General features: G+C 47.3%; 1 protein-coding gene across 1 annotated transcript in view; it reads right to left on the bottom strand.

Annotated features, from left to right (window-relative positions):
• Positions 1-4,273, bottom strand: part of NPAS2 (neuronal PAS domain protein 2) — a 188,285-nt gene extending 184,012 nt beyond the window's left edge. The window contains exon 1 of the mRNA XM_074983272.1: positions 3,446-4,273. Within this exon, the coding sequence (XP_074839373.1) occupies positions 3,446-3,729 (284 nt within the window). The 5' untranslated portion in view covers positions 3,730-4,273. The remainder of the gene's footprint in view (positions 1-3,445) is intronic.
• Between the last annotated feature and the right edge of the window lie 16,490 nt (positions 4,274-20,763).

The raw sequence follows: 20,763 nt of genomic DNA on the forward strand, positions 1-20,763 counted from the left end.
CTCCTGACCTCCTACCTTGTTCTGGTACTCGAATTCCATTTTCATTCCTATCTTTCCCCATTCCCAGTTCTTGCCCTTCTTTACCTCTTGTTCCCATTCCATCATCTTCTGACATATACTCCAAGTCCTGCTCTGTCCCACACTTCTGCTCATAACCTCTGTATGCCCAGATCCCTCCTCCCTGCATCTCTTTCCCCTCTCTGCACCATCTATCACCCCTCAACATGTGGGCAAAGCTGTTTCTTCATTCTCTTCCACAGTACCTGAGCACCAGGAAGAGAACACTAACAGCACATAAGAGACATCCTCCTTGTCTCAGTTCTGGTGCTCAATACTGCAGCAGCCTTTAGCAACAAGGAGCAACAGCCACAGGGAAAAACGCCTGTGTAGGCCCCGCAGCTTTAGGCTATGGGAAGCTCAGTCACTCTGTGGAGATGGCATATGCAGTGTGGTCAACACACTGGAAATGTAAGGCGATGGAGTATGCTCAACACAGTCTTCGGAAAATTTGCAGGATGAACTCTAACAAGTCTTCACCGACCATGTGCAAACTGAGGGGTTTTTTTAGAAGCTTATAAATTGGCCAAATTTGCATAGAATAAACCCTTGAGATACTCACAACCAAGTTTTGCATGTCTCCAGTTAACACAACTACTGCCCTGACACTTGCCACCCCTGACAGGGGCTGTTTCCTGCTCCTGTGAGGGGCAGCAGCCGCGAGTCAGGCTGCCGTCCCTGACAGGAGCGATTTCCTAGTCCCCAGAGTGGCAGGTAGGTGGGAACCAGGCGGCAGCCTGGCTCCCAGCTCCTCTCCACTCCTTGGAGCCAGGAAACTGACCAGGGCTCCTGCCCTGGCCAGTTTGCCAACTCTGCAAGCAGAGACTTTGCTGGTCAGTTTCCTGGGTCCTACAAGAAGCAGGGAGATGAGAACCAGGCTGCCCCCCAGTTCCCAGCTCCCTGCCACTCTGGGAGCCAGGAAACTGACCAGCTCCTGCAAGCCCAGGTTCTCATCTCCCCTCAACTTGCAGGAAAATTTGAGTTATGCACGGGTTGCAGGAATGCAGCCCTTATGTAACTCGAGGGTTTACTGTACATTTTCACAGAAACAGCAAAAGATACATCCTGCTGCAACCGGGGTGACATCAGTTCCAAACGTCCTTTCCCTCCTCCAAATAATGGAGGCATTAGAGCTTCCCAGACAAATGGTGGTTCAATTTTATTTAACATCGGCAAAAAAGGATATTTTCCCCTAACATCATTCTCAGAAGTGACTAGACCATTTTAGCTTAAAATTAAAAAAATAAAATCAGCCATAAGCAGACACCAACATGGAAAATTTGAGCACAAAACATTTATTTTAGACAAACCCAAGGTTTATAATGGGAAGCGTTCATCAACCTTACCTACAGATGTCACTACCTGTACTGCTTTGAATAAAACTACAGAGAAACTTTTTGAAAATTTTACTGAAAAGATGAAATCTTAGCTCTGTAGCTTAAAATACAAGAATAAACAGTGTTAAGATCATTTAAATACATTGTTGACCCCCAGTCTTCACACAGCAGGTTATTCACGGGTACTCACATGCGTAACATCAATCCAAAGAGCCCTCCAGTTGTTTGGGTCCTCCCTTAGCAAACCAATAGGTTTCAAAAAACAGACACAGATCACTGGATGAGCTGATTACATCATGAAACTGCAATCACTAATTATTTAATCTAACTAAACAAACATCACAGGGACACAAATTATCATTTCATACATGAGTGAAGGAAACAATTTTCCACTTCAAGGTACAGCCACAATGTACACTTGTTGAATTTGTACACTTAAAGCTCATTTTATGTATGCCCATACTAAGGAGTTTTAATAGCCTTTCTGGAGGTTTAGTGCCATAAAAAGATTAGTTCCTCTGCTGGCTATAATATTTATAACAGCTAATTATTTCTAAATCACTTGAGTGAGAGTAAGATATCCTGTAAGCAGCTGAGGAATATCAAGTAAAGTATTTGGATGAGTGTCCTTAATAATTGGTACATCACTCCAGTGCTCTGACAGGAAACCAACACTATGCCACTCTTTATAAAAGAAGTTCCATGTTGTTACAAGTTTATTTGGCAACTTTTTTCCTGGTCTGCAAACTAAAAGAAAACTGGTTTCAGAGACGTAGTTAGCCTGTTTCAGCAAAAACAACAAGGAGTCCTGTGACACCTTAAAGGGTAACAGTTTTATTATGACATAAGTTTTTGTGACAAGGTGAATTGCAACCCAAGAAAGCTTACGTCACAATAATTGCTAGTCTTTAAGGTGCCACCAGACTATTTTCTTAAAAACATAAAATAAAATAAAATAAAAACTGGAAGAACACTGACAAATGGTTTATATTACTGGAAGCTCTTAGCAAATGGCAACTTTGACCAGGAATCCCTCCTCAGGCCAAACTTCCACTGACCTTAAGGGGAGCTTTGTTGGAGCAAGGACAGCAACATCAGCGTCCAGATACCTAGATCACTGTTCCACACTTTAGAAATACAGCTGCAAAATAAGATGGCAAATTGTATCCATGCCATAATTTTTATGAGGAGATGGGACCATCAGCGCTTTCCTCACTCACCTTCCAAGCTCAAGCCAAACATTCAAAATCAAAACACATCTGTGTGTGTGTGTTTTCTGAATGGAGAACAGCTGACAAGCCAAGCCCACATTCACACCTCCTACTGCCAGAGGTGACATCCAGGAGAAGACAGCATTCAAATGCAAACCATTGACCATGTCCTGACATGAGTAACCCAAAATGAACAACCTCCAGGATCTCTGCCAAGGAGGGAAAGGCGGTGTGTGAGACTGTGGACATGTGCTTCTGACAGAGGACCACACAGGGGACCATAGTCGTCAGATAGCATGAAACGCTGCCTTGGGACAGAGCCCGGAGGCTCAGTTTCCGTTCCCTTTTGCTCAGGCGGGGGCCAGGCTGGACGGGTCAGCGGAGCTGGACGTGTGACTACACACGTGCACCTATGGGACTAGGTCCTTGCCTCCCCGAGGGCACAAGACTGGGGAAGAGTGTGAAAGGGGCTGCCCCAGCCACGTGTGTCCGTATACACACACAAATACACACACTCAGACATATTCTCACACAGACACATTCACACACACACTCATACAGACACACACACGTTCAGAAATACACACACACTGAGACACTCACACACAGACACATTCGCGCACACATAAGCAGACACACTCACTGAAACACACAGGCGCACACACTCCCAGAGACACTCACACACATTCAAACGCGCACTCTCATACAGACACACACAGTCTCATACAGACAGTGACACGCACACACTCCCAGAGAGAGAGAGAGAGACACACACACACACACTCACACACAGGCTGCGCGCGCTGCAGCCCGTTCCCGGGCCCGCTGGCCGCGCCTTACCTGGGGAGCTGCGGCGGGGGAGGGCGGGCCGGCTCGGCCGGGGAGCCCCAGCTGCTGCTGTCCGCTGTGGCGACCCGAGCGCGGGAGCCGCGGCTGCCGCCGGGCTTGGCCCCACTGCTCCTTTGGTGCCCGCGGGGGCCGCTGCGGCGGCGGCTCCAGTGGCGCGGGAGGCCGGGCTCGGGAGCCGGCAAACTCGTCCTCGCACCCGCCGAGCCCGCCGGGGCCCCGGCCGCCGCCTTCCCGCTGCTGGAGGTGGGGCTGGGGCTGCCCCCGCCGGGGCTCATGGTGCGAGGGGACGCCGCATGCCGGGCGCTGGCTCGCCGGCCGCACCGCCCAGAGACACGCGTCCGCGCGGACTCCAGCGGCGCCGCCAAACAGCCGGCGGGCCGGGCTGCTGCGGGGTCGGCGGCAGCGAGCAGGGGCCAGGGGGCGCTGCTGCGCGGGGCCGGTCCTGGGGCATTAAGCACAAGGCGGCGAGGAGGGGGGCGGGGGCGCTGCCAGCCCAGCGCTTCGCCTTAAAGTTGGCACCCCGCGGCCGCGGAGGGAGCATCCTCCCCGCCAGCCCCGCTCCCCCGAGCCTCTAGGGCGCAGCCCTGCCCGCGTCCCGCGGGAGGGCTCGCCGGATCGGCCGCGGCGCTGGACTGCGCTGCCAGCGGGAGCTCCTGCGAGGAGAGCGCGGCCGGGCTGCACAACTGGTCAGCTGTGAGCGGGGCCCAGGGTGGTTTTCGGTAGAGTGGGTGGGTTTGCTCTGGGGAGGAGAAGCGGGGGAGAGAAAGCCGCAGAGCGCCCCCTCCCCCGCGCTGCCTCCCTTTGCACGAGTGCAGGGAATGTTCCACTGACCTACATATTTTTCCAAACATACGTGACCTTTTTCTCCCTCCCCACCCGCTGCCTTTCTGTGGGAGGAGACTGGCAGCGAGCAGGAACAGGAGACGCTGGAGCGAGAGAAAGCGCGGGGAGGGGGAAGCAAACACAAAACAAACAAAAAAAACCGCCCAGGGAGGGTTTCTTCACAACGCCCCGAGCGAATATCAGCCCGGGTAGATGTATAAGTATGCACGGGGACACAGACCAAAGCTTTGCTAATTCTGCCCGCTTCCTGAGCCTAAGGATCGGTCACAGCTGAAGCTAGCCAGAAAAGGTAGCAGGTGCCTTTAAAACTATCCAGCATTGCTTCTCTCTCCAGCTATGCGGGACCAGGTTAGCCAGGGTCAGATCCCTGCACCCCGGGGCCATCCTCTGCTACACGTGTGACCCACACACCTACCTGTGGTTAACTGTCCCGTGTAGCAGCACCTAAACCACTTCACAGAGAAAGAATAAGGCTGTGTCTACACTAACCCCCTCCTTTCAGAGGGGGCATGTTAATGAGTAAGTTCAGAAGATGCTAATAAGGAGCTGTCATGAATAAGCAGTGCCTCATTAGCATAATGGTGGCCACGCATGATTCAAAAGTGCTGCTTTTGAAATGCCACGGCTGGCTTAGACACGGGCCTTTCAAAGGGACCCCCCGGACTTTGAAAGCCCCCTCTTCCTATCTGCTTTAGGAAGAAGAAGCTTTCAAAAGGCCCCCGTCTACACCAGCAGTTGCATTCCGAAAGCGGCACTTTCGGATTGCCCGTGGCTGCATTATGCTAATGAGGTGCTGCATATTCATGCCAGCACCTCATTCGTACTAGCATCCTTCAGTCTATGTAGACTATGGATCGCGCCCTTCATAGTTGCATTTGGGATCATCATTTGCAGCATTGTCTGTGACTGTGAAGGCCCACACGAGAGTGACAGTCCTGCTGCATGTGTTGCATGTGGAATGGGTGTCTGGCAGGTCCTTACTGTGCTTTCTGTGGGCTCGCTTCTCTGCTAGCTGTCTGATCCTCATCTCATCCTTCTGAAGGCCCTTGTGTAATTCCTGCCTCCATCTGCTGCAATCGTCTGCCAGCTCCTCCCATCTTTCCGGCTCAATGTCTACTTCCCTGAGGTCCCTCTTGCAAACATCTTTGTAGCGCAACTGGGCGCATCCAGGAGGTCTTATTAGCATCTTCTGAACTCCCTCATTAATGTGCCCCTTCTAAAAGGAGGGGGGCTAGTGTACACACAGCTTAAGTGTCCTCTGCCCTTTAAGCTGAGAGCCATTTAGCCTTTAGCTCAAGCTGTAGAGGCATTTGCACTAAGCTCCTGAGGTCCTAGCTGTGAGCCTGTCTGTAGGCAGTTACAGATGCACACCTTAAAATAATAATGCACTGAGCCTGTCATCAGATAACCCCCTCTGTATGTATTAATGATTAAAGCCTCATAACACCAAGGAGAGGTGGGAATATAATCCCCACCCCCATGCCTTATGGTTGAGGAAACCAAAGCACGGAAAGGCTAGGTAATGACAATAGAGGTGTGTTGTAGTCTGCAACAGAATCCCTCCCTCACAAAGTCTTACACCCATGGCTCAACTCTGAACCCTTCTTTTCACCCCATAGAGGAAATGAGGGTCCTCAGGTTTAGCCAACTAAAACCCAACAAGTTTCATCTTGCACAAGTGTTAAATCCCATATTTTCACTAACATCCAGGTCTTCAAAGGCATAACACTTACAGAGAAGAGTAACACAACAAACCACTGATCCACAGCTGGGAGAAGTATGCCAGTCCCATGAAAAGGCACATCAACCCAAAATATTGTATCCTTGCCTCCTCCCTGTCTAAATCTTGATGGCTGTCTCCCAGTACATGGGATTAATTGACAGTGCTATGACCTGAGCATAACTGTGTGGGGTTCATAATGAAAACTATGGGCAGGGCCCCTATTTAAGATAATGGGGAGAGCTTTTGCTATAGCTTGCCGTGGGAGCAGTATCAGGCCATAGAAAACTCAATTACCTAAAATCAAGGTTCTCAGCTACTACAGACATAAACAGTAACTCCTTATGTGGTTATGAAACTCCACACCATCAATTAGAGCAAAATCTTTACACAAAACTCTTTTTTCTAAAGTAGGTCATTCTCTTTATTTCCCACTTGTATTATTTTTGTCTAATACTCCTTATGAAAAGTAGCCAGTGAGATGTGAGGAAATGTGTTAGATCCTGGGAGAAGTTGTTTATTTTTAGGCTTTCTCCTGATTTGCAGCACTTTCTGATGCTCAGTATGATATATTTGAAATGTTAGTTTGAATTGCCTGCCTACAGTTCCAAACTATGGAAAACTTTTGCACTCTTTACTCAGGCACTTTTGTACTGTACCTTCTAGCACAGACATGACTAATGTTAAAACGATGAAGTTGTGTATTTATAATCAGATTCAATACAAAACTTTAAAAAGCTCCTCCCTTCCTTTGGATGTAAGCCAGCATCTCCCCTCCCCTTTGGAAACTGCTAAACAAAGGTAGAATGACCCTTTGGCAGATTAAAAGTTCTGAAGCAACAAAGCATCACATGAGGCGTGGACCAAAAGAAATTTTTTGTATCTGATGTATTTTTCCTTGTATTGCACAATAAGGTTCGGCATCAAGTCTGCAGGCCTTGTAAAGTCGTAAAAGGACTTGCTATGATTACATACAACATGATTTGGTATTTCAGCCCTTTTGCACAGATACCTAAATCTCTCCAGAACATGGCCATATATTTGCAAAATCCATAGAATAAAATTTCTTGTGGAATATGCACCATTGAACTGGGAAGGGCAATCTGCAAGACATAAGTGGATATAAACTAAATTAAAATGCATTAACATTATCCTGCAGAAGGTGCTGACTTTTTCTGCACAAATAAAAAAAACAAAGCTGGTTTAAATGTGTTATTTAGTTCATGTATTATATTACATATATAACACTGGGGTAGCGAGCAACATGCTAACTTACCAAAAGTAGAGCAAGGATTTCTTTTGATATGTTTATTTACTGATGTTTTAAATTACATTGTGAAAACAATAACCATTAAAAATCTAATTAGAGCTTGAGGTAATTATAAGTTGTTATAGTTTAATTATGAAAAGTAATTTTACTACTTTGACTTGTTAGCACATATAAAATCTACAGAAGATCAGAGGACTTTGTAATGATAATAGTTTCCAATAAATCATTTTGTAGTTATAGCATACTAAATTGCTTTCCAGATAGAAGAGATGCATGGCCCAAAGTCACAACCCCATTTGTTTCATCTAGAATTTGGCCCATAAGAATCATAGACTTTAAGGTCAGATGGGAGCATCATGATCTAATCTGACTTCCTGCACCTTTGGCTGAGTAACTTAAAGTCCTCACATCTTGATTTAAAGATTTTTAGTTCAAGAGAATCCGCTATTTACTAGCTAGTTCAAACTAGTATGTGATCTCTGCAGGTGAAGGGGTAAAAAAACACAGGTTCTCTTTCAATGTGACCTGAGGAAAAATTCTTCTTGACATGAGATATGATGATCGATTAGACCCTTAGCATATGGTCAAGAACCACCAGAGCAGAGGTTAAAGTGGGCTGGTACAGGCCAGTATGGTATACTGGCAAGAAGCATCTGCCAATACTGGCCCACACATAGCTTTAATGTTGCTGTCCCTTTTGTTTCCCCCGCAGCTCAGAGTTCCAGGCCCTTCAAATTGCCACTGGATCCCTGGAGTGAAGGGATGCCTGGAGGAGGTCTTGTCCTCTTCCACGTGAGGCCCTGACCCCCTACTTTGTCCAGGACACCAGTGTACTGTGAGTCCCATTACTTACTTTCACCCCTGTACCAGACACACACCTGGGAAAGAATTGTCTGAAGTAACTCAGTGCCTTCCCTGTCTACTGTCCTGTGTCCAGCAGCTGGAGACATTTGCTCACAAGAGTTGCAGATGGACCATATGCTATTGTAGACACCTTCATCAGACCTCCTCCTCATAAACTTACCAAGTTTAGACTTCCTTGTCTTTATTGATGTTCATATTGATGCATATGGAATCTCATCATTTGAATTTCAGTCTTTAAAGGACATTAGTAACATATTTTTTGTGCATGGTTCATGTAATTATTCAAATATAAAATATGCTTTTTGAATGTGTGTACACATTACAAAGGAGACAAAACAATCTCCAGTTACTGTAAAGGAAAAAGAAAAATGGCAAAGTTTAAGAATCACTGAAAATGGTAAACATAAACTTAAGAGAATGGAAAGCCAGCAGCAGGAAGACCAAGTTCATTGGAATTTGAAGATGTCTCTAAGTTTTTGAGCAAGTGAAGGAAGATGGATAAGGATTTAATTAATTAATTAATTAATACTGCGGACTGTGATGATGCAAATGAAGGGACATACCTTGGGCCCTTCACTGCACCATCCTCTGTGTCAAAAAGGGTCAGCAAACAAGAACAAATATTTGGCCTGGTACTCAACATTCTCCTCTAACTCCTGTTAGAGGTAGACCTTCACACGGACAGTCCTTGTTTGAAATTACATATGATTTCTGGTAGCTGAAGCAAGTGATGGGTATGTGAATGTGAGCATCAGAGTAGACCTCTAAGTCTCTATCTACTCAGGAGTATATTTGGGGGGCTTCTAAGATCAAATCCTCTCAGTTCCCAGCAATTCACCTTAAGTCTAAAGTCATCACTGAGGTTTCTTTATTGGTACATTGTCTAACTGTGTTTGAGTTGATTAGGCTCAAGCACTGCAGGGCGGTTACAGAGATTGCCACAGATCTAAAGTTACACAGCAAACTTCTTCCTTTATATACATTTACACGTTAGATTGCATTTAGTATACATTGCATCATATATTTTAGGGTTGGCTTGTTTACCTTTTAGCAACCAATCTTTGTACAATATGTTCTGCCTCCATTTTGTTCATATGCAATTTATTTGTTATGTCATCTCTATGTTTCTTATTTATTTTATCCATTGTCATCTTGCCCATGGTAAATGGTTCCCTGAGTGTTCCCCCTTATCTTAGCTGGTACATACGTTCTACCTTCGTCTACACTACAGCGGGCTCTTGAGGGGTGAACATTCGGATGACACCATCCAAAAGAGCACATCTACACACAAAAAGCAGAGATGTGATCTGCTCTTTCAAAAGGCCACTCTGCCCTTTCAAAAGGGAGCATCCACACACCCACAGGCACTCTTTCAAAAGAGTAGGGCAGGAAACACTGCGGATGGGGTCGCATGGTGGACAAGCCCTTCTGGGGCCTGCAGCCAGCCACTCCCTTAAATGGCCCCTCCCAAACACCCCCGCCCTGAACACGCTGAGGCTTTCAGAGCTCACACGTGCCCTGCATCGCCCATGCCTGGATCTGATGGCTACCCAGGCCCAATGAATCCTGAGCAGCAGCTTCTGGCACTGGAGCTGGTTGCCCTGAGTGCAGCGGTCGGCCACCTGGCCAATGTGCCCATGGTCGCCCACCACCTTCTCCTGGTCATCTGTACCACCAATGCAATGCTCCTCCACAGGGTCATCCGTGGGGGTGATGTGGATGTGGCCGTCGTGGACTGCTTCAGCAGCCTGGACGGGATCCACATCCCCATCCGTGCTCCAGAACACGGCGCTGGCAGCTATGTGATCCGAAAGGGCGATCACTCGGTAATGCTCCAGGCACTGGTGTTTGAGTTTGGACAATGAAAATAGACAGCTTTATTTTTATTTTGAGTGAGTTGCTAGTCAGCTACACGTTCTGATTCTCATGTAAAATGTAATGATTTCATTGCACAGGCTGCCAGAGGATGTTTAAACACAGACAAAAGGAAACTCTTCTAGTAATATAAAGATTGTTTTAAATTTCTAGAAGGTTTGCAAAACCAAAGTTTGGGGTGTAAACTACCCAAGAGTTAATGTAAACTGTATTCTGACAATGAGAGAATAGACTCCATATTGAAATATGTGAGGGGAAAAGTTTGCAGAGGAGAAAGTGCTAAAAAAGGCAACTATTGATGGAGGATGGGAAGAGATAAGAAGAATATGGGAGATCTATAAATGAGCTAAAAAAATGAAAAACATTCTTAAAGAACTGTAGTTAGGCATTTTTTCAGAAATACTCCCCATGTTCCAAAAACAGCAGATACTGTAGGCAAACAATATCATTTCAGCAATGAAACACATTTGCTCCTCAAATGTATTTGTGGAAAAGGCAGATTGTTAAAGTACACAAGGCCTGACTCTGATTTCAGGACACTGATTTTCCACAGATATAATTAAATTGTCTCGAACAGAATTTCTTCTTCTTACACAGGTGAACTTATGAGCGCAAAGACAGAAAGCACGGCCACAATCATACAGGGTGCGTCTACATTAGTCGGCTACTTCGAAGAAGCCGGCACAACGTCAAAATAGCATGCGTTGCGTCTACACGCGCCATGCACAATTTTGATGTTGAAATCGATGATAGGCAGCGAGATGTCAAAATTGCTGTTCCTGTCCGAAGATGGGAAGAGCGCCCTACGTCGATGTTCAACGGGATATAGCCAGGTCAATCCAGGAGGCTGTCGCCCGGCTCCCGCCCCACCACTGCCCCCCCCCCCACTCTCCTCCCTGCCACTCCACTCAATGTCCCCCCTGCTGCCCCATCTGCCTCGCCCCCTGCTGCCCCACCTGCCGTGCCACCTGCCACGCTGCCTGCCTCGCCGCCCACCACCCCAAATGCTGTGCGATCTGCCATGCCGCCTGCCGGACCCCCAGAACTGGAGCCCACTGGGGCTGAAGACCATCTGGTGGAGACCAGCAGCTTGCATCCTCACCGGGGGTCGCGCCCCTCTACACCCACCCCAGATTGATGGACTGACAGCTGAGCCATCTGCTGGTCCCCCATTTGTATATAGTTGTTCCCCTTGTGTATAGTTGTTCCCTTGTACATAGTTGCGCTCCTTTGTATATTGGTTCCAGTTTTTGTTGTGCACATAAGACAGTTTACCAGTTTTCAATATCCACAGTTTTATTTTCCAAAGAACCTGAGACGTGTGCTTGTTGGGAGGGATGGTGTGCAGGTGGTGGGGCAGTGTGCAGGCAGTGGGGGCGATGTGTGTGGGGCTCCCCGGGGAAGGCCAGGGAGGTGCTCAGGGGTCTCCCTGATCAAAATGGGCCCTGAAGGCCTCGTGGTGGGCCTGGCAACTGGGTGCAGCGGCCGGCTGGGGGAAGCCCGTGCTGGCATCGACTGCCCACCCCTGGACAAAGGCCTCCCCCTTGCTCTCAACAATATTGTGGAACGTGCAGCACATGCCCACAACCTGGGGGATGTTCTGGAGGCTGATGTCTAGTCAGGCAAGGAGGCACCTCCAGCGACCCTTCAGGTGGCCAAAGATCCTCTCCACCGCCTGTCAGGCGTGGTTCAGTCGGGCATTGAACCGCTCCTGGCTGGTGGTGAGGTGGCCGGTGTACGGACGCATGAGCCAGGACTGGAGGGGGTAGGCAGCGTCCGCCACGAGGCAGAGGGGCACGGTGGTGTCTCCCAGAGAGATCTCCCTCTGGGGGATGTAGGTCCCTGCATCAAGCTGGCAGCACAGGCCTGAGTTCCGGAAGACACAGGTATTGTGTGTACAGCCGGGCCAGCCCACGTACACATCCTGGAAGCAGCCCTGGCTGTGCACCATGGCCTGCAGGACTACGGAGTGTAGCCCCTCCAGTTGATGTATCTTCCCCCGCTGTGGTCCAGCGTGCGAATGGGGATGTGGGGCCTGTCCAGGGCCCCAAAGCAGTTTGGGAACCACGAGGCAGCAAATCCTGCGATGGCTGCTTCCAGGTTCCTGACTCGGACGACCCTCTGGAGCAGTATGGCATTGAGTGCACAGATCACCTGTGGGGAGGGAACACAAGCACCCATGAGGGTGTGCAGGGTGCCCTAGGCCCCTTCCCCCAGGTCCCTCTCCTGGGCACCTCCCCAGGCACCCCCCCACCCAGCCCCTTCGTCCCGGCACCTCTTCCTCCCCAGCCCCACACTCGACCCCCTCCCTGGCCCCCGCGCCCCCCAGTGGGTGCATGCCCAGGGCTCTTTACCTCCAAACTCCAAACTGGTGTCCCACGGAGCGGTAGCGGTCTGGAGCAGCCAGCTTCCAGACAGCTATTGCGACCCTCCTCTCGATGGGGAGGGTGTGCCAGATCCGGGTGTCCTGGTGCCTCAGTGTGGGGGCGGTGGGGGCGCATGCGGAAGTTCCACAGACACATGTCTTTGTCCCACTCCCCCATGACCAGCTGCTCCCACCACTTGGAGCTGGTGGGGTAGTTCCAGAGGCGGCGGAGCACCTGGAGGGGGAGGAACAGGGGAGCCTGGTGGTCAGGGGTGTCCCTGTCTGCCCCTGGGAGGGCTCCCCTGCCAGGAGATGCTGGGCACCCTCCCGTGCAGGACCTCGCAGGGTGCTTGCTCCCTGGGTGACAACCTGGAAGGCTTCCAGGTGCTGCTGCTGCTGCTGGGGGTCCATGGCTGCTGTGCGTCGGTCTGTGAGAGTGTGGCTAGCGCTCTGCAGATCTCGTGCTGTGCAGACCTGGGTGTGTCTGGGAGGGGCTCTTTAAAAGAGCGGCTTCCTGTTGTCCCGGAAGGGCTAGTCCAGCCTGTGACGCCATCCGCGGGCTTTCCCGGCTCCTTATTTTGATGGGGAGCCCTTGCGTGTGTGGACACTCCGCGTTTCCTTCCAAGGAGCCTCGTTTCGACTTTCCCTGTCGCTACTTAGACATTGAACCTCGACGGCACCAGCCCCAGAGGACGTGTGGACGATACGTGTTGAAGTGGCCTATTTCAATGTTGCTACTTCGAAATAAGCTACTTCACTGTAGTGTCCTAGTGTAGACGTAGCCACACTGTCTTCAGCTACTCTTGAACTACTCAGCAGAGTACGCTTTTTTAGTACTGTAGTCATGAAAGTTAGTGCTATCAAATTAACATCTACAAAACAGAGTAAGCACGCTACATATTTCCTGCAGCCAGCCCGTGCTAAAATATTTTTCGATTCGCATCGACAACAGTCTGTGAACTCGCAGCCATTAGTGAGTCACGCTGAGTTCTGATCACAAGAACATCTGCTGGAGCCATAGAGGGAGAAAGTGCACAGTGCTGGTGTCAGTGGAACCCTTATGGGCTGTACGCAGAGAGGGCAGAACCTCTGCTGAGGATCTGGTCTGGTGTCCGCCTACCAGTCCCCTATAGGCTAGTGTGAAGAGTTACAATGTACACCATTCAAAAGGGGGACAGGGAAGGGGCCACAAGATCATTATTTACCTCCATGCAGCAGACCCAACAGACTGTGCAAACATCTTGAAGAAGTAGCAGTCACCCCTAGAGTTACCATCTGGATTTTACCCATGCAGTCTGGTTTTTGGCTTCAGTGTCCATGTGCCATTTGGGGTTGCTAGGTATTCGGTTTTCAAATAAAAAGATTGGTTGGAAAGGGGACCTGGCAGTCCTAAATGGTACCTCAACCAAAGTGCTGAGTCATTAACCTACAGCCACCCCTGTTCAGCCAGGGCTGCCTCCTACCTGTTGGCATGCTTCTTGAGATGATTGAGATAGCAAAGGGCAGAAGAGGAGAAGGAGCTTACAATGTCACCGAGGCCTTGGAGAAAGAAGCAGAGTAGAGGCGTAGCCTTGGCCAGAAGAGCCAGAGAATGGGCAGGTCACAAGGGGAGGAGAGGGGCAGGGTGTGGCCTCAGGTGTGTAGTTACCAGCCATTAGAAAAGTGCCAAGCTTACCTTAGCACATAGTTTGGACTAATATCTGTGGGGTACCTCCCATTCTCTGAAATTTGGGGCAGAGCAGGTCTTACTTGCACTCCTCACATACATTTCTCCTGTATAGATCCAGATTATGGGGGCTTTCTGTGGGAGAAATGAATATCAGCCTAAAACTTTGGGCAGAGATTTTACATTAGCAACTCACACACTACTAGAAAATCAGTTGGTACTGACAGCACTGCAGCATGCAGACAAGAAGACGGAATAATGTAAAATTCATTTTGCACAATAAAATAAAATGCTAATTACAGTCAAATATTTTCCAAAATATTTTATAGGGTCAGTGTAAGAAGAAAGGTTTCTGAAGCTCAGGTGCAGACTTCAGTGAGGTTCATAACTTTTGAGTTATCTTTTTTACTGATGTTGTTGGCTGGGTACTACTACAGTGACCAGATAGCAAATGGAAATATCAGAATAAAGGTGGTGGTGGGTGAGGGTAGTCGGCACCTATACACCATAACACAGATCTCTGCGTATCTGAACTGTCTTCATGCAATTGGGACATCTAGCCATTCCAATTACAGCTATCTGCCAGGTTGGGCTAACGGAGCAACACCAAATAATTTAATTTGTGCCCAAACTTCACAATAAGAAAAGCTCAAAACTAGTTTTTTAAAGAAAAGTTTCACTGTTGCAGAGTGGAATAAAAAGGGCAGAGAGGCAACCAACTCATTCAGTTTTTTACATCTGTGATTCATCGGACCTTGGTGCCGAAGGAGTATTGTAGGAGAAGGTGTGGGGCAGGGACAGTCACTGTGTGTGTTTCAGTGAGACATTTGCAATCATCCACATATAAACAGACCTAATAGCTACATCACAGCAATAGTCCCAATCATTGTCTGAGCCCCCATTTCAGGGCAGGGAGGGTGAACAGTCATAGAAATGTTATAACGAGAGACTTGAGTCATCAAACTCTTCTTGAGTTTATATCAGACTACAACTAAATACATTCAGAAGTAATGTATTTTTTCATTTTTTCAGCTGCTTATGTCTGTTGTTTTTTTTTTTAATTTCAAAACCTTCCTTAAATCAAAGAAAAATTACTGGGACTGTGCCCATACTGAGCTACAAGAAGAAAATACCCGTTGAAAGTTAACTTCCTAAGCGTGGGAAGGTTTTTCAGATACACCTAATACAAGAGTCCCTTGAGTTGTGTGAGGGTTGCATTCGCATGCACTCTCTCATAACTCGAATTTTGTGTAAGTCAGGGTGGATTTTTTCCCCCAGCGGAACGAATGTTCTGCAGATGGGAAAGCAGCAGGACCACCTGGAGCACCTTTTGAAAGGTAAGTCCTGAGGTGGGGGTGAGGTAGTTGGAGAGGGTTGAGCCTAGGGTGGGTTAGGGCTGCAGGGCAAGGCAAGAGGTGAAATTGAGCCAGAGCCACGCACGGGGGATTTAAACTGGGTTTGGGGGTTGAGCTGAAGCTGCGTGCAGGGGGGGTTGAGCCGGAGCCACACGTGGGGGGTTTGAACCGGGGCCAGGGAGCAGGGTGGAACTGGGGCTGGGGTGGGGGGGTTGAACCAGGGCCATGTGGGGCTGGGGGAGGGGGGGTTAAGCCAGGGCCAGGGGGAGCAGGATTTTGAGTTGCGTTTAACTCGCATTAATGCAGGTTAAGTGCAACTCAAAATTGCACATTTTGAGGGTTTACTGTACTTTAAAATGTATTAAATAACAGAATAATCCAGGCTTTGCTTAGTTATATAATTTCTGCTTAACTCCACTACTCTGATCAATTTATTATTTAGCTCCTTCTAACCCTCCCCTTCCCTCCTTCTGGCACAGTTGAATGATAACCACCCTGTACATCTATAGGAAAGTGGTAAGGATGATGACATAAGTTGTCTCCATGTGACATTTTCTAATTCCTTGGTAAGCAATAAATGCCAGAGTATGGGTCCAGAGGTGGATCTGTCAATCAAATTCTATCTTCAGCTGATATTCACCTGCAATTTCCATTGATTCAACTAGGATCAACTAGGATCAACTAGGATATCAAGGGAAATAACTAGGTTTAACTCCGTTGATGACACTGGAGTTACACCAGTGAAGAATCTGATTCAGTGGGATCTGTGCTCCTGTAAACAAGGACAAATTTGGGGTCTGTGTTTTCAAATTTGTTCTATTCCTTCCCTGCTCCAGAGCCAGGCAGAGAGCTTGCCAAGGAATTACAGCTTCCAGTGTGCCTTGGCTCCTTGCCCACCACTCCCACTATGCCCTGCAGGTTCCCCACAGCACAGCACAGCACAGCACAGCAGGGAAGAAGAAACTGGACATTTGGAGGGGCGGTGTATTTGCACCCTTCACCTCCCCTTCTCTCCCCTGTGTACAGGCCTGGGACCCTAGACACTTCTGTGGTACAGACAGCAGTTTAAGGAGGGAATTGAGAGAGAAGAGGACAGAAGTGTAGTGGATTGGCCCAAGGAGAAGGATTTAGGCGTAGGATGCTACATGGAAAAAGCACCTGCACTGGTGAGGCCATATCTGAAATACTGGGCACCCCCAGTATAAAAAGGATGTGGATGTGCTGGAGCAGGTTCAATGGAGGGCAATAAAAATGATTAAGGGGCTGAAGCACAAGACCTATGAGGAGAGGCCGAGGGATTTGGGCTTGTTTAGTTTACAGAAGAGAAGATTGAGGGGTGATTTAATAGCAGCCTTCAACTTCCTGAAGGGGAGCTCTAAAAAGGAGGGTGAGAAACTGTTCTCAGTGGTGTCAGATATCAGAATTAGGAGCAATGGCCTGAAGCTGAAGAGGGAGAGGTGTAGGTTAGATATTAGGAAAAACTACTTCACCAGGATGGTGGTGAACCACTGGAATTTGTTACCGAGAGAGGTGGTACATCTCCATTCCTAGAGGCTTTTAAGTCCAGGCTTGACAAGATCCTGGCTGGGATGACTTAGTTGGGGTTGATCCTGCTTGAAGCAGGGGGCTGGACTAACATAAGAACATAAGAACATAAGAATGGCCATACTGGGTCAGACCAAAGGTCCATCGAGCCCAGCATCCCATCTGCCGATGGGATCCCCTGAGGTCTCTTCCACCCCTATGATTCTATGATTCTATGAAAGTGGGAGAATTGCATGATTGGACGCAAATCAGACTTCAGGAATCTGACTATACCTTCACCTGACAGTGAGCATTTCAATCTAGCAGGTTCATAGCATCCAAAATTTGAAAGTGTACAGCCGGGTCTACACTAGCCAAAAACTTCGAAATGGCCATTTCGAAGTTTACTAATGAAGCACTGAAATACATATTCAGCGCCTCATTAGCATGCGGGCGGCTGCGGCACTTCCAAATTGACGCGGGTCGCCACCATGCAGCTGGTAGGAATAAGGGGACTTTGAAGTAGCCGGGGTCCTTTTGGAAAGGAGCCCCGTCTGGACGAGCCGCGTCAATTTCGAAGTGCTGCGGTCGCCCGCATGCTAATGAGGCGCTGAATATGTATTTCAGCGCTTCATTAGTAAACTTCAAAATGGCCATTTGCATAGCCATTTTGAAGTTTTTGGCTAGTGTAGACATGGCTTACATTGTAAAACAAAGAGATGTTAACACCAGATTGCAAAGGGAGACATCTGAATTTGAGTTCATTCTCAAGTTTGATACTTTTTACCTCAAACACAACAAAGATATCAATTACCTTATGCATTACAAAGACAGTTCCCTCACCTTTGATATTTGTAATGATCTCAGGCAGCCCACTTAACTTAATAGCCACTTGGAGAAAATAATTTTGTTCCCCATCTCCCCAGCTCCTTCTGCACTATCTATCTGATTTGTCAACTTATATTTAATTTTTTTCTATATTTCTGTTAAATTCTCTTTGTCTCTGTTATCAGTTATCATTCATCAGGATTTTACAGATCTGAAGAAGTGGGTCTGTCCCACAAAAGCTCATCACCTCATAAATTTTATTGTTGGTCTTTAAAGTGCTACAGAACTTCTCTTCTGTTTATGAACATACTGACTAACATGGCTACCTCTCTGAGATGATTGAGCTGGTTAGTTGTGATTTTAGCTGTGGTAACGGGAAACAAAGGCAACTGACAAGAGGAAAGAGAGGTAAGTAGGAAATAAGTTGGAAATGGGTTTGAAAGTGAGGACATGGAGCCTAAATTTTGCTGCAGAAGGCAAAAGGATTCTATCCAGCTTCAGAGAAGAGTGGGTACTGGCTTCCCAAAGTGGGGTTATACAGAAAGGGGTTCAACAAAATATCTTTCTATCCTCAGTATAAGTCTATAGTAGGGAAATAAATTGATTTCAGATACACAGTTCTAGCTATGGCACTTGTGTAGCTAGAATCAATGTATCAGAATTGACTTATTTCCCTAGTGAAGACCTAGCTTCTATACTCTTGCTTCAACGTTCCTCACTCCATGCGATAAAGTGGAGTACAGGAATTGACTGCCAACCCCGGAGGGATTGATTTTTCTGCATCTTCATCAGATGGGTGAAATTGAACTCTGGAAGATTGACTCTGACTGGGTCAATCTTTTGCTTATTATAGACAAGCCCTCGATTATAAAAAGGAACAAAAATAATCAATGCTAAGAGTAAGATAAAGTATGAGTGTGATTTAGATAGTACTGCAAGGTAACTGCTAACTAGAAATAAATGTAGGGCAAATAAGTCATAAAAAAATTATCTTCCCATATCTTTGGGACAAGTAACCAGGTATGATAACTAACCATTAAAGAAGCTAGGAAGTTAATTGGACTTTTGGTAGGGTATGACACCACAAGAGGACAGAATCTTTGATTAATTTTAGGAGTGTGCAGGGAACAACTGGCACCAGTACTACTAGATGTTTGTATTTTTCTACTTCCAAATTTCATTGGGAAATTGACCATTTTTATTATCTAAACATAGATAGAGAGACTCTAAATTATGTGCCCACTGCAGCCATTCACATGATTGTAAACCACTTTTCAAGTCCTCAGGAGCTAAATTAGAGAATCTTCTGTCTTTTCTGGTTTTCCCTATGTAAAGAGGGATTAATCTAAAGCCAACACTTAGCAGACACTATTACAGAGTTACCTAACACACTATACATTACTCAAAATGTCAAAATCTCTGGAAGTAGCATATTCCTAGAGAGGGGAGATGACCACTGATTGGTAATAATGGGAGTTTCTGTCCATGCTAAATATAACCAAGTGATAAAACTCATCAACAGATCAAGATACTTTACATCTCAGTCACAATGGCTATGTGATTTCATAGACCAAACCAGCCCATTTTCATTTGGGTAGAGGTGGGAGTCTTTTGCCCTTTACACGGAATCATAGGATCTACACTGTGCAGCTTTTAGTGACAAGGCTGTGTCAACACCGCTTTGTTACTAAAAGTCAGCGCGTGTTCATGCTGTTTGTTGACACTTTTACTGACGCAATACTTCCACCCACAATAAGGGGCCTTTGCTCTGTCCATAGCAGAGCACTCCTGCCAACATAATAACATTCATGCTTTCACTTGATGTGGCAGAACTGTTGGTCTGTGTATGTGTGGGTAGGTGGGGGTGTTAGGCACCCGTAAACGACAAAAGTTCCATTGATCAAGTGCAAGTGTAGACATAGCAGAATTTCTGGTGCAGTCAAGACTGTCTATGGACGTGAAAAGTGTCAGAACTAGAGACATAGTACACAAATAGTAAGTGTATGGGACGTGTCTGAATATTGAGACTCTTGAGAAGTTAGATTAAATTTGCGTTAAAAAAGTGAAACAAGCTTGGGATTAGTCTCAGAGGGGGAGCCATGTTAGTCTGTAGCTTCACAAAAAACTAACAGTCCTGTAGCAACTTAAAGACTAACAAATTTATTTATTAGCTTTCATGAGTAAGATCCACTTCATCTGAAAATCGGATCGATCATAAATCATAGTTATGGTTTTGTGATACGCTTCTGATGCCAAAGCTATTCTGAATGCCAAATGTAAGAATCGATTTCTTATAAAAAGGGTATTAAATGTGCATAGCATTGAACTTTTTCACAGGAAGTGGGTATATGCGGCAGGAGAAGGCAATGTCTTCCCAGTCTGCCTGTGGCCCTGCCCACATTGTGCTCATTCAGCATGGCTCCCCGTCTCCTGGCACGTCCTGGGGCTCAGGACATGCTGCCAACTCTCCCAGAGACAGGTAGGCTAGGGGCGAGTGCTGCCCCTGCTCTAAGGCCAGGGAGGCCTGCCCCTAAAGTGGGGGGTCTTGGCTCCCACCAGAGCCCTGAGTGACAGGGACAGGGCCTTGGGCAGAAGGGGCAGGGCTGGGGGCTAGCCTCCCTCCATCCTAAATTCACCCACCACCCTTGAGCTTTCTTCAGTGAATTTTAAGTGTCAGAAACTTGAAGTGGCATCAAATTTACTGACAGCATTTACTGAGCCTTTGCAAATGGAGCTATAATCTCATCTTTGGTTGGTAGCTGAAATGTTCTCTTTTTATAGCCTTTGCGAGGTCTCTGGGATCTAAGCATTGGTATATTTCTCCACAATGCCAAGAGGCTCCCCCATTTTGTTGGCGCTTCAATTTTGGTATAACTTGCATTGCCTCTGGACGTGCAAGTTCAGCCTTGAGTGCATCATGGAGTGCAAATAACATCTTTCTGCATGGAGGGATAACTAGATATACAAGCTTGTTTATCCAGATTGTATGTGCACTCTGC

Source organism: Carettochelys insculpta, chromosome 1 (assembly GCF_033958435.1).
Source record: "Carettochelys insculpta isolate YL-2023 chromosome 1, ASM3395843v1, whole genome shotgun sequence".
Classification (NCBI taxonomy): domain Eukaryota; kingdom Metazoa; phylum Chordata; order Testudines; family Carettochelyidae; genus Carettochelys; species Carettochelys insculpta.